The 14,899-nt window shown below is 44.2% G+C and overlaps 1 protein-coding gene across 1 annotated transcript; it reads left to right on the forward strand.

Moving 5' to 3' along the window:
• The first annotated feature begins 3,449 nt into the window (after positions 1-3,449).
• Positions 3,450-14,500, forward strand: LOC144006975 (uncharacterized). The gene is made up of 2 exons (XM_077506158.1): positions 3,450-3,814; positions 11,534-14,500. The coding sequence occupies exons 1-2, from the start codon at positions 3,691-3,693 to the stop codon at positions 13,564-13,566; spliced, it is 2,157 nt and encodes a 718-aa protein (XP_077362284.1). The 5' UTR covers positions 3,450-3,690; the 3' UTR covers positions 13,567-14,500.
• Positions 14,501-14,899: the final 399 nt, after the last annotated feature.

Raw genomic sequence — 14,899 nt, forward strand, 5'->3', positions numbered from 1 at the left:
CGCTCTGCGATTGGCTGCAGGGGTGTAAACACTGTCTTTCCACAGAAACGTCCCGCTGTTTACAAACTAAACACAAAATTACAAAATACAGGCTGGGGCGGTGGGGGTTTATAGGACAAAATCACCCCCAGAAATTAAGAGAAGCCCAGATCTGTAAATTGACAAGTAGTTTGTTTGTTGAAATCCTGCATTTAAAAAGTGCATTTTCCTGAGTGAAACCGGCAGACTGGGCCTTTAAACTCATAACATTTGGTGGTTAAATCTCATCCCTGATAATAAACATTCAGTTTACCTCAAAATGCTTGTTCAACTTTGATGGCGAATTTTTAAACTGCACATTCACCACAAAAAAATGGAACTCATTTTTTTTTTTTTTTTTAATAAATCAAATTTAAACGGGCATTTAAACTTTACAATTATATCGGGATCAAAATACTGAAAAAGGGAATGAGACTTTCGATTCCAACTGCAGAAAAAATGGCGACATCTGCCGATGACTTGACAAATAAATGTTGCATTATATATATATCAATAATATATCAGATACTGTATCACCTTCCCATGGACTCACCACCGGTGGGAGGGGCCAAAGAGGTCGGGTGCAGTGGAGGCTGGGTGGCAGCCATGGGAGGAGACCTTGGCGGACCGACCCCCAGCTGCAGAAGCTGGCTCTTGGGACATGGAATGTCACCTCTCTGGCAGGGAAGGAGCCTGAGCTGGTGTGTGAGGCAGAGAAGTTCCAACGAGACATAGTCAGACTCTCCTCCACACACGGCTTGGGCTCTGGTACCAGTCCTGTCAAGAGGGGATGGACTCTCTCCCACTCTTGGAGTTGCCCACAGTGAGAGGCACAGAGCAGTTGTGGGCATTCTTATTGGCCCCCGGCTCAGCACCAGTACGTTGGGGTACACCCCGGTAGATGAGAGGGTAGCCTGCCTCCGCCTTCAGGTGGGGTGACGGGTCCTGACTGTTGTTTGTGCATATGCACCAAACAGCAGTTCAGAGTACCCACCCTTTTTGGAGTCCCTGGAGGGTGTGCTGGAGAGTGCTTCCCCGGGGACTTCAATGCTCATGTGGGCAATGACAGTGAGACATGGAGGGACGTGATTTTGAGGAACAGCCCTCCCGGTCAGAACCCGAGTGGTGTTTTGCGATTGGACTTCTGTGCTCATCACGGATTGTCCATAACGAACACCATGTTCAAGCATAGGGATGTCCATATGTGTACTTGGCACCAGGACACCCTCGGCTAGGAGTTCCATGATCGACTTGGTAGTCGTGTCATTGGATTTGTGGCCGCATGTTTTGGACACTCAGGTGAAGAGAAGGGCGGAGCTGTCAACATATCACCACCTGGTAGTGTGTTGGCTCCAAGGGTGGGGGAAGATGCCGGTCCCACCTGGCGGACCCAAACGTATTGTGAGGGTTTGCTGGGAACGTCTGGCGGAATCCCCTGTCAGAAAGAGTTTCTCCCTCTGGCAGAACTTCTCCCTTGTCCCGGGGGAGGAGAGGGTTCCGAGGGGGCTATGTTCCGCGCCTCCATTGTTGAGGCAGCCGATCGGAGCTGCGGCCATAAGGTAGTCGGTGCCTCTCACAGCGACAATCCTCGAACCACCAGCAGTAAGGCATGCCGGCAAGCTGAAGAAGGAGTCCTATCGGGCCTTTTGGCCTGTAGTACTGCAGAGGCAGCAGACAGTTACCGACTGGCCAAGCGGAACGCGGCTTCGGCGGTTGCTGAGGCAAAAACTCGGACATGGGAGGAGTTCGTTTGAGGCCATGGAAAATGACTTCTGGACGGCTTTGAGGAAATTCTGGTCCACCATCCGGCGTCTCATGAGAGGAAAGCAGTTCACTATTAACACTGTGTATAATGGAGATGGTGTACTGCTGACTTCAACTCGGGACGTCGTGAGTCGGTGGGGGGAATACTTCGAAGATCTCAATTGCACCAACATGTCTTCCTTTGAGGAAGCAGTCTGGCGAATCTGAGGTGGGCTCTCCTATCTCTTGTCACGTTTCAGTTGGTTTGGGTTTTTGTTTTATTTTGGTGAGTGTTGGTTGTCTGGTGTTCCTGTCTTCTTCCCCAGTCTCGTTATGGTTTACCTGGTCCACCTGCTTGTGTCTTCCCTTCCTGGTGTGTATTGCTGATTGGTTCCCCCTCCCTGCTGTGTCTCCCAGGTGTGTCCTGTTATTGTCATTAGTGTTTGTATAAGGGAGTGGTGTTTGTCCCACACGGGTGTGGGAGCATTGTTTGATGTTTGATGTTTGCTGGTTGAATGTCTGCATGTCTGGTCACCGTGGTGTCTTTATTACCAAGTCTACCAAGTCCTTATGGCCAAGTCTACCAAGTCTGTTATTGCCAAGTTCAAGTCTTCTACGCCAAGTCTTCCCTGCTAAGTCTTCCACGCCAAGTCTTCCACGCCAAGTCTGCCACGCCAAGTCTGCCACGCCAAGTCTTCCAAGTCTGCCACGCCAAGTCTTCCAAGTCTGCCACGCCAAGTCTTCCAAGTCAGCCACACCAAGTCTCTGCCTCACACCATGGCAAGTCTCTGCCATGATCTGTGTCCACGTCCAGCCCAGAGTCCTTCCCTTCAGTCTCGTCCAGTCCTTCCCCGTCATAGTCAATAAAGTTCCTTACATCCTTCTTCCACTTGCTCTTCCTGCCTGTTTCCTCCACTTTTGGGTCCATCCATACCCCATACGTAACATCTCTGGGTTCAAAGTCACTGAGGTGGTTGGAAATCTCCTCGGTGGCAGGGCCCTGAGGGTGGATGAGATCCGCCCGTAGTTCCTAAAGACTCTGGATGTTGTGGGGCTGTCGTGGTTGACACGCCTCTAACGCTCCTTGGTAAATAAATTACAACACTATTGCTCAAGATTTATTTATATTTTGCATTTTTATATATTTTAGTTTGGTTTTAAGGTATTTACAAAGAAAAAGGGCAAGGTTAAAATGTTAATTTAAAGATGCCGGGAGAATTTGTCGGCTGCGTGACGTCACTCTCGTGGACTTTGACAGCACGCACGTATTGTTTTTTTTTTTTTCACTCACTCACTCACAGAAGCTAACGTGTGAATGAGTGAGTAAAAAAAAAAATCCATGTGTGTTTTCAAATTGCCGTGGGAGTGACGTCACGCAGCTGACAATTTCGCCCGGCCCCGTTTGCGACACCCCCCCCGACACAATTATATCGGGAACAAAATACTGAAAAAAGGGAATGAGACTTTCGATTCCAACCGCAGCAAAAATGGCGACATCTGCCGATGACTTGATGACAATGCTTACTCTGAAGCCCCCGGACAGTTTCCAGCAGCCAATCATAGCGCAGCGGGGGCGTGTCCTGCCTGACTTCCGCCGCACGTCTACGTTCGTTTCTTCACGTGCTCACTGCCGTGGCCGGCGGCCACATCGCGTTTCATCAGACGTCCTCTGCTAATTCATTCTTTCTTATTTGGTGTTGGACTGAACACACAGGACTCCCATCACCATTTTGAAGGTCTGCGACACCGTTTATTAAATGTCGGCGTGTGTTTAAACTCTTCTCGGTGCGCGTTGATGCTTCTCGGCCAAGTTAGCTTAGCTTAGCTTAGCTTAGCTTAGTTTAGCTCGCTAGCCGCTAACAAAGAGAAGCACATAACACGTGGTCAGGAAGAGACCAAGTGTGACTTTGTTGGCATTATTGTGCCAAAATGTCGGCGAGAACGACACCAAAGGACGAGGAGGAACATTTTGGAGTCAAAGAAGAGAACGAGCAACATTTTCAACTGCTGGACGATGTTTGCGAGCAGACTCGAATTGTGCTACACAAAACAGGTTTGTACACTTCTTATTACTCTCCCTTGCTTAGCACTACTATATAGCGTTAAAAAAAATCACTGCAGTCCTCATTATTGTACACAGTAATTCAATTCAACTTTATTTTAAAGAGTGAAATAAATTGATTTGATTGGTTGATTCCGGACAGAGGCCGATTATACAGTCATGCCAATGTATCTGACAAGACGTGTGCGATTTTAAGAAAATTTAGGTGAACAATAAGACGGTGGTACAATACTACAAATTAATTTTTTTTGTCGGTATACTTTTTTTTTTTTTTATTTTTTTTTTTTTTTTTTTTTTACAAAACAGTCACAGTTTTGTCATGATTACTGCATTATTATATTCAACTGCTGTTGCAACCAGTGTTAATTTTGACAAGAAATTTTAATTTAGTTTTAGTTAGTCTTTTGACTAAAATTAACAAGTTTCAATCATAATTTAGTCTTCTGATTGTATTTTAGTTTTGATCCAATTTTAGTCGACTAAATTCACAGTTTAGTCTGTTTTCCTTCAGCATACGTTTAAACTTTTATGCAGAATATTATAGCACCCCTATTTGTGACTGTAGTTTAACACGCAAGACACATTTCATACAATGGTGTCTTTCTTGTTTCAATGAATCATGTTCAACTGACAATATTGTAACTTTTCAACTGAATAAGAAAAAGTGCATAATTTAAATTGCTTGAGATTAATTTTACAGCTGCACAATTTATGTTTATGTACAGCACTTTGTATACAGCAATGCCTGTTCTTAGAGCGCTTTATAAATAAAGTTGAGTTAAAGTGCAGTGAACACAACATTTTTCTGAGTGGTTCTTTTCTCATTCATTCTGATTGGATTGTGTGAATTTTCACGACTGTGTTGTTTTCATTTTCATTTTAGTCATTGACGGAATTGTCAGTCAATTTTAATCATAGTTATTGTCTGAATGAATGGCTTCTATTTTAGTTTTCATTTCATTTTCGTCAGGAAAAACAGTCACGAAAATTATGATGTCAATTCTTCGTCGACAAAAATATCACTGGTTGCAACTGCAGCATTCACGAAGACGGGAGTCAATGACAATCGATTCCGTTTTGCAAATCAGTGCCGAGTTCATATGGGCATATATGCGAACTGCGCACAAGACGACACGTGAAAATGGAATGAAGCGGTTGCGCTTAATTAAGGTAAATTAATGAGTGAATTAATTAATGGAGGAAAGATTGAGGACTGGAGTAAGGCTCACTTCCTGTTGAAATTGGACTACTTCCTATTGGTAGGTCACTTCCTGTTGAAATCGGGCCACTTCCTGTTGTTTCTAAGTCACTTCCGATTCACTTCCTATTGAAATCAGGTCACTTCCGGGTCACTTCCTGTTGAAAACAAGTCAGTTCCTGTTGATTTCAGGTCACTTCCTATTGAAATCAGGTCACTTTCTGTTGAAATTGTGTCACTTCCTGTTGATTTAAAGCCACTTCTGAGTCACTTCCTGTTCATTTTATGCCATTTCCAGGTCACTTCCTATTGAAATCAGGTCACTTCCTGTTGAAATCGTGTTGCTTCCTGTTGATTTTATGCCACTTCTGGGTCACTTTCTGTTGATTTTAGGCCATTTACGGGTCACTTCCTGTTGAAATCAGGTCACTTCCTGTTGATTTTTGGCCATTTCTGGGTCACTTCCTGTTCAAATCAACAGGTCACTTCCTATTGAAATCAGGTCACTTCTGGGTCACTTCCTGTTGAAAACAAGTCAGTTCCTGTTGATTTCAGGTCACTTCCGGGTCATTCCTGTTGAAAACAAGCCACTTCCTGTTGAAATCGGGTTATTTCCTGTTGAAATCAGGTCACTTCCTATTCAAGCCGGGGCATTTCCCGGCGAGAATCCCTGGTGTACCAAATCAATTGGCAAAGATGGCCGCCACCCCGAGTGAGACTCTTGGACGTAACTTAATCAATTGGCCAAGATGGCTGCCGCTGAGGGCAGGCGTAGGGTACAAAATAGGAAATTGTGATTAAGGCGTGAATTTTGGAACTCAAAAAGGAGAATTGGTGGACTACATTGAAGTTGGAATGTAGTGAATTGGATGAAGAATGTGGAAGTAAATGTGAAATGTAGAATTAGGGAGAGGTAGGGTACAAAATGGGGAATTGTCTTAAGGCGTTAATTTTGTAAGTGAAAAAGAAGAGCTCATGGCGTGAATTGGTGGAATATATTGAAGTTGGAACAAAGTGAATCGGATGAAAATTGTGGAAGTAAATGTGAAATGTAGAATCTCCCATTATGAATACATTGGAAAAAACGTGTACGAAATCGGGAATTGCGAGTAAGGCGTGAATTTTGGAACAGGAAAAGAGCTCGTGGTATGATTTGGTGGAATATATTGAAGTTGGTACAAAGTGAATCGGATGAAAAATGTGGAAGTAAATGTAGAATCTCCCATTAAGAATGCATGAGGAAAAATTGGGTACAAAATCGGGAATTGTGGGTAAGGCGTGAATATTTGGAATATGTTTAAATTGAAAGATGAGAATGGGATGAATCATGTGGAAGTAGGGGTCTTCCAGCCTAACTATGGTTACAAATAGGTGTTTTAATTTTCTATGTAAAAGTTGAAATGTATGCGGATGGACAATATCAACTCAACTCAATTTAGTCGACTTGAATCAATCGAGAGAGATTAAAATGGTTTTAGATTTGACCTTATATCGGCTGTCAGATTTTTAACAAGGCCAATACTTTTTTTCCTTTTTCTTTTTGTTTTTTGGATGGGCCAATCCGAGTGTGCGGTGGCCCCAAGTCGAGGTGCACTGTAGAAACAATAATGCACATCATCTCACGCTTGAAATTTGACTTGACCAACCCAAATGTGTGTTTGTCTTCTTGTGTCCTGCAGACGTCGCTGAGAAATATCTTAGATTAGAGACGGTAATCTCGACAATTATTCATAGTGATCAAACAGGTTTTATTAAAGGTCGTCATTCTACTAATAATATTAGGAGACTCTTTAACTTGATTAGTATGTCACAGCGGTATGATAAAAAGGCAGTTGTTATTTCGCTGGATGCAGAAAAAGCATTCGATAAAGTTAACTGGTCCTTCCTCTTTGCTGTCTTAAATAAATTCGGCTTCGGGGAGTCATTCATTCAATGGGTCTCAATATTATATGATTCTCCTAAAGCTACAGTTACTACTAATGGGATTACGTCACACAGTTTTACTTTACAAAGGGGAACAAGACAAGGGTGCCCAATTTCTCCTTTATTATTTGCTATATTTATTGAGCCGCTTGCATTAGCTATACGTCAGGATAGACGGATCCAAGGAATCCACTCCGGGACAATAGAACATAAAATTAATCTATATGCCGATGATATATTACTCTATTTAGAAGAACCTGCTATCTCGCTAGTGGAAGCATTTAAATTAATAACTAAATTCTCTCACTTATCAGATTACTCTATTAACTGGACAAAATCAACATTATTACCTATTACAGAAAATTCATGGAATCCTACAAGTCAGGATCCACACTACTCCTTTCCTACAGGTAATTTAAAATACTTAGGTGTTAAAATTTCACCTAAGTTAACTGAATTAACTTCTTTAAATTTCCACCATTATTGGATAGTATCCGTAGTGACCTGGAGCGCTGGAATAATCTTCCGATCTCTTTAATAGGACGGATAGCTACTATAAAAATGAAAGTTTTACCAAAGATTAATTATTTATTTTCAATGATTCCATTTAAACCTACGTCTAACTGGTTCCAATCGCTGGACTCTGCTATCATAAAATTCTATTGGAATAAAAAAAAAGCCAAAATTAGTCTATCTACTCTTCAGGAAAGTAAATCTAAAGGAGGTTTAGAGGCACCAAACTTTATGTACTATTATTTAGCTAATCAACTACAATATCTTGTGCTATGGACACAACCCAACAGAGATACTAACTGTTGGTTGGAATTGGAGCAGAAGGATTGTAATAATCTTCGACTGTCAGATTTACTCTTTATTACAAAATCAATAAGACGACATAATTGTTTTAAAAACCCAATGATAGCCGCCACCCTGACTGCCTGGTGGAAGGCATTAGAAATTACAAACTCCCAATTGGCGCCCTGTGGGCTCTCTCCCATTTGGCATAACCCCGACTTTCAACTTGATAATCAGTCGTTCCATTTAAGCCTATGGGAGCAGAAAGGAATTACACACCTTCATCATCTTTTCTCAGATAATAAGTTTATATCGTATACAAACTTGGTCCAGAAATATGAAATAAAAAAGGGAAATTTCTTACATTATCTGCAAGTTAAAAATATGGTTAAGAAACAAATCCCAACACTTCAGGATACGCTCCAACTGCCTGTCTTAGCTAAAGATATTATAAAGCTTTCTCCAACAACAATAAAGAAAATATCAAAAATATATAAGTTATTTTTATACACAAATAAAACGTATTTACCGACTTTAAAATGGGAAAAAGACTTGTCTATAGTTCCGGAACCAGACTTTTGGACCCAAATCTGTGAAAATGTATTTAAAATGACCAAACAGACAAATTTGCAACTTATCCAATATAAGATACTTCATAGAACATATATTACACAATATATGATGAAAAAAATGGGACTCTCTGACTCCGACATTTGTCTCCAGTGCTCACAAAACACTGCCGATACTTATCTTCATGCTTTATGGTCATGTACTCCAGTGCTGCATTTCTGGACTAAAATCTTGGAAAAGCTCGCTGATATATTAAACTGTAGGCTTCCTGTATCTCCAAGATTGTGTTTACTAGGTGACTTAACAATAACTGAGCTACCATGTAAACAATCTCAATCTATATTTATAGCCCTTACTATTGCTAAAAAAATAATCCTTGTCAATTGGAAAAATAAACAATCTCTAAATATCGACCACTGGTTAAACTTACTAATAAATTATATCTCAATGGAAAAAATCTCTGCCTTAAATAAAAATCAAGTATCAAGATTTAAACAAATATGGTCTATGTACATAGAATATTTAAATCTCAATTTGGCAACTTAATCCTGCCAAGATTCTGCCTGTTAACGAGAGCCACCACATCGTTACAACTTCTGTTTTCGCTGCTTCTGTATTTGGTATTTTGTATCTGATTGTTTTTATTTTTATATAGTCAGGAACCTAGTTGCTGCTAGTGGGCTCGAGCATACCACACTATACGACACTATACTCAATAACTCCTTAAGATCTATTTCTAGTGGGCACTAAGCATCAACACTTGGTGTTACTGCATGCTAATTAGTCAACTTTCTTGACGCCGTCCCCTGTGGTCGGGCGGGGGTGGTTCTGCCCCCCCCCCCGTTGTCTGCTCGGTGGCGGTTGCGTCTTGGCCGCTCCCTGGGCCCCCTGTGGGGTGCGGTGTTGGGGTGCTTCCCCTGGTGCCCGGGGCGGTGCCGTCCCGGCGCGGTCCGCTGCTCCGTGCCCGGCGGCGCGGTTCGGGGTGGGTGGGCCTCCGGTGTGCCCCGTGGTTCCCTCTCCCCTCCCCCTTCCTCCCCCCCGTCGCCTCCTCCTCTGCCTCCCGGTCCCTTCCCCCCCCCCCCCCCCCCCCCGCCTCCTGCCCTGCAGCCCGGGGCTCCCTCCCCGGCCCGGGCGTCGGGCGTCGGGCTCCGGGGGCCGGGCGAGGGTTTGGGGCCTGCCCCACTCCGGTATAACTCCTGGCGCCCCGGGCGGGCTCCGGTGGCCGGTGGGCTGTCCGGTAGCCCTGCTGCGCTGGCTGTCCGCCCATTGTGGTGCCGGGTGGATGAGGTGGGGGTGGTGGTGCTGGGGGGCGGGCGTGCCACCTACACCCGCCGGGTTGGGTGAGGCCCCGCTGGTCGCTCCTCTTACTCACTTCACTAGCTTGCACTATACACTTTGTAAATATACACATAGGGCACACAACACATTTCTTGGTGGGGTGGGGAAGGGTGGAAACACCGTCTTCACCCTTCAACTCCCCTCCAATTTTAATGCACCTCACGTCCAAGGGGAGGGGTGAGTTGGGGCGGGGAGCCATCAGAGGGGATGGACTGCAGTGCCTGGCAGCGCTGTGGTCCCCCCCATTTGTGTCCCTGCCCCACCACTTTGTCCCTCCATTCCCTTTTTTAATGCACCACACATATACATATTCATTTTTTTGGGGGAGATACGGGTGTGTCGGAGTAGGGGAAATTTTTTTCCCTCTGCTCCGACTCACCTGCTCCCAATTTTAATGCACCACACGCACACACTTGTATATACACTGGGTGGGGCCACATTCACGGTGTAAGGGTAGAGCTCGCCAGCCGGCGAGCTGGCGGACTCAGTAACAGGGTTAGGTGTCACTAGTACTCTGGCGTGACGACCGGGGCCTCTCCCCACCGGGCTCGGTGTTCTGGTGTTCCGCCTTCTCCCCTGGTGCTTCCTCCTCTGCTGCCCGGTGCCGGTTTCCGGGGGGGGGTGGGGGGTTCTCGCGGGGGGCCGGGTTCACGGGGGGGGCGGCTTGTTTGGGGGGGGGTGGAGGTATGGGTGGGTGGGGGGTTGGGTGCTGGGGGTCGGGGTGTGTTCGGGGGTTTGGGGGTCGGGGGTGGTGGGGCCTGGGTCGTGGTGGATGGCGGGTTTGGGTGGGGTGTGGGGGGATGGGGGCTGGGGACCGGTGGGGCGCTGTGGGGGCCCGCTGGGCCTCGTTCTGCGGCCTTGGGCTCGGGGGTGTGGGCCGGGGCTGGGGCGGGGGTGTTCCGGGTGTCTGGGTCGGCTCGCCGACCGGTGTCCGCTCGGGTGGCTTGGGGGTGGCCTTGGTGCTGCCGCGGCCTGGGGATTCCGGGGGGGGGGGAGTGCTCGCTTTGCTGGACCGCGGTTGACGGCTTCTTTCTTTGGTGGTGGTCCTTATGCATGCCAGATCCGTCGCACCAGCATCTACTGAAACTCAACAGAAGTACCCTCTCCCTCCCACAGCCCCTTGAATCAGTTGGTGCTGGTGTCTGTGGTTCTCACTTTGCTTTATCTATCCTTCCCTCCTTCCTCTCTTTAGTTTTTCCTCTGGTCACTTGAGATCTTAATTTATTAGAAGTATGAGGTTTCTGGGGTTGGCATAAGACTCTGGTTTTGTAACCACGCAGGAGGGGTCTTGTTGGTGCTGGACTTCACCTTGATGGATTGGATGTACTGGCTTCTATGGATCTCACTCTGCCTTATCGATCCTTCCCTCCTTCCTCTCTTTAGTTTTTCCTCTGGGCTCTTGAGATCTCGCTAAATTTGCTGGAATTTAGAGGCTTCCGGGGTTGGCGTAAGACTTTGATTTTGTAATCATGGGGAAGGCAGGAAGTGTTTGGTCGGTGCTGGATTTCACTTTGATTTACCTTTCTTTTCTCTTTATTTCTTTTTTTTTTTCTGACCTTTTCTCTGGTCTCCTGACCATTTAAACCTCACGACTCTGGCAAGATTCTGAAGTACCTGGTTAAGGCGAAGGGTAATGGGATATTTATAAGGTTTTAGGTGAATGAATGAGTATAAATTTATACGTATTTGCACGCACGCACACGCACGCACACGCACGCACGCAAACGCACACACGCAAACGCACGCACGCAAACGCACGCACGCACGCACGCACACATACACACAAAAAAAATAAAAAATAAAATAAAAAAATAATGCGCATCATCTCACGCTTGAAATTTGACTTGACCAACCCAAATGTGTGTTTGTGTTCTTGTGTCCTGCAGACGTCGCTGAGAAATATCTTCGTCCTGACCAAGAGGACATGAAGCCTCCGAATGTTAAAGAGGAGGCAGAACATCCTTACATCGAAGAGGAAGAAAAGCCCGTTCGTGTCAAAGAGGAGGAGGTTGAGGATGACGTCACCAAGTCACCAATGACCTTCGCCCCTTTAAAGAGTGAAGATGAAGTCAAGGGTGAGAGTGAGGAGGGCAGAGGGGCGGAGCCTCCAAACAGGATCTTAAATCCTCAAAACATGATTCCAGAAAGTGATGCAGACCACTGGGGACCATCAAAAATAAAAAGTGATGACATAAGGTCCCTTTCTTCTCATGATGATGATGATGATGATGATGATAATCTGGATGGTAATGATGAACGCGCTGATGGTGACAGGTCGTGTCACACTGACGACAAATCCTGCAAATGTTCTCACTGTGGGAAAACATTGAGTTCAAAAGGAAGTTTGAAAATTCACTTGAGAAGACACACTGGGGAAAAACCTTTTTCTTGTTTAGATTGTGGCAAAAGCTTCTTTCGGAAGTCACATTTAACAACACACACAAGAAGACACACTGGGGAAAAACCTTTTTCTTGTTTAGATTGTGGCAAAAGCTTCTCTCAGAAGTCAGCTTTAACAACACATACAAGAAGACACACTGGGGAAAAACCTTTTTCTTGTTTAGATTGTGGCAAAAGCTTCTCTCAGAAGTCAAATTTAACAAAACATTCAAGAACACACACTGGGGAAAAACCTTTTTCTTGTTTAGATTGTGGCAAAAGCTTCTCTTGGAAGTCAGCTTTAACAAAACATACAAGAAGACACACTAGGGAAAAACCTTTTTCTTGTTTAGATTGTGGCAAAAGCTTCTCTGACAAGTCAGATTTTAAAAAACATACAAAAAGACACACTGGGGAAAAACCTTTTTCTTGTTTGGATTGTGGCAAAAGCTTCTTTTGGAAGTCAAATTTAACAAACCATACAAGAAGACACACTGGCGAGAAACCTTTTTCTTGCTCCCATTGTGGTAAAAGCTTCTCTTCAAAGTCACATTTAACCAGACATATAAGAAGCCACACTGGCGAGAAACCTTTTTCTTGCTCAGATTGTGGCAAAAGCTTCTCTGACAAGTCAGATTTTAAAAAACATACAAAAAGACACACTGGGGAAAAACCTTTTGGTTGTACACACTGTGGCAAAAGGTTCGATCTGAAGTCAAATTTAAAAATACACACAAAAACACACACTGGGATAAAACCCTTTTCTTGTTTAGATTGTGGCAAATGCTTTTTTTGGAAGTCACATTTAACATTACATTCAAGAACACACACTGGGGAAAAACCTTTTTCTTGCTCAGATTGTGGCAAAAGCTTCTCTAACAAGTCAGATTTAACAACACATACAAGAAGACACACTGGGGAAAAACCTTTTTCTTGTTTAGATTGTGGCAAAAGCTTCTCTTGGAAGTCAGATTTAACAACACATACAAGAAGACACACTGGGGAAAAACCTTTTTCTTGTTTAGATTGTGGCAAAAGCTTCTCTCGGGGGTCAGCTTTAACAAGGCATAAAAGAAGACACACTGGGGAAAAACCTTTTTCTTGTTTAGATTGTGGCAAAAGCTTCTCTCGGAAGTCAACTTTAACAACACATACAAGAAGACACACTGGGGAAAAACCTTTTGGTTGTACACACTGTGGCAAAAGGTTCTCTGACAAGTCAAATTTAAAAATACACACAAAAACACACACTGGGATAAAACCCTTTTCTTGTTTAGATTGTGGCAAAAGCTTTTTTCAGAAGTCGCATTTAACATTACATTCAAGAACACACACTGGGGAAAAACCTTTTTCTTGCTCAGATTGTGGCAAAAGCTTCTCTGACAAGTCAGTTTTAACAGCACAGACAAGAATCCATAGTGGAGAGAAACCTTTTTCTTGCTCAGCCTGTGGCAAAAGCTTCCCTGCCAAGCCTGAATTAAGAAGCCACATAAGAACACACACACGGGACAGAAACCATATTCATGCACAAAATGTGTGAAAAGCTTCGCTTCCACCAATTCTTTAACAGCCAAATGCAAAAACACACACTGGAGAGAAACCATATTCCTGCTCAGATTGTGGAAAAAGCTTCTCTTCCATGTCAAATTTAAGAAAGCACACAAGAATACATGGTGGGAAGTCGGGGTGTGAATTGCCTCGTACCTGACGATTCGATTCGTATCACGATTCATAGGTCACAATTCGATTCGATACCGATTAATCCCGATACGGTTTTGTTTGTCGATTGCTGCGATTTTTTTTTTTAACTCAAATTTAGAAAATACTAATCAGTAATCTTGTACACTGTAAGATTTGTATGAAAATGTATTATTTATAGGCGGCACGGTGAGCGAGTGGTTAGCACGTCCGCCTCCCAGTTCTGAGGACTCTGGTTCGAGTCCGGGCTCCGGCCTTGCTTTGTGGAGTTTGCATGTTCTCCCCGTGCTCATGTGGGTCTTCTCCGGGTACTCCGGTCTCCTCCCACTTTCCAAAGACATGCATGGCAAGTTAATTGGACGTTCCGAATTGTCCCTCGGTGTGCTTGTGAGTGTGGATGGTTGTTCGTCTCTGTGTGCCCTGCGATTGGCTGGCAACCAGTCCAGGGTGCCCCCCGCCTTCTGCCCAGAGCCAGCTGAGATAGGCGCCAGCACCCCCCGCGACCCTTGTGAGGAATAAGTGGTCAAGAAAATGGATGGATGTATTATTTATCTGAAACTTCAACCTTATAACTCTGAGCCACTTAGTAAACATTTTTCCATGTTTACGGTGTGAACTCTAACTATAAGACGTTTTGTTGAATATTTTCCCATCAAAAATTGATATTTAAAAATCAATTCTGCCACCTATTGAATCAATTCGAGAATTGCGTCCTGTAATATCGCGATATATTGCCGAATCGATTTTTTTTTTAACACCCCTAGTGGGAAGGAACCATTCAGTTGCAGTGTTTGTGCTAAAAGATTCTCTTGTAAAAAGCTTGCTGAGAGACACGAGTGTGCTGGTGAGAATGGCAGCCATCTTTGAAGCTTCAAAAAATGAAGGGAAGTGAGACTGGTGTGCTGTAAAAGTGTCAGTGCATCTTAAAAGTGTAAATGTGATGCTTTCAAAACTACTCAACCTGTAAATATTAAATCTTTGCTGTTAATGTGTTTAAATGTCAATGTATGTTTTTTTTTTTTGTACGTAATTTAGGAAGTTATTTTTGTTTGCTTCTGAATGTTGTTAATGGTTGTTTGTTGATGTTTGTACGTGTTGTGTATTTGCTTGTGTAAAGCACATTGATTTGCCTTGTGTATGAAATAGAAATAAAGCCACCTTGCAATTTTCCCCAA

This window comes from Festucalex cinctus, chromosome 1, assembly GCF_051991245.1.
Source record: "Festucalex cinctus isolate MCC-2025b chromosome 1, RoL_Fcin_1.0, whole genome shotgun sequence".
Lineage (NCBI taxonomy): Eukaryota > Metazoa > Chordata > Actinopteri > Syngnathiformes > Syngnathidae > Festucalex > Festucalex cinctus.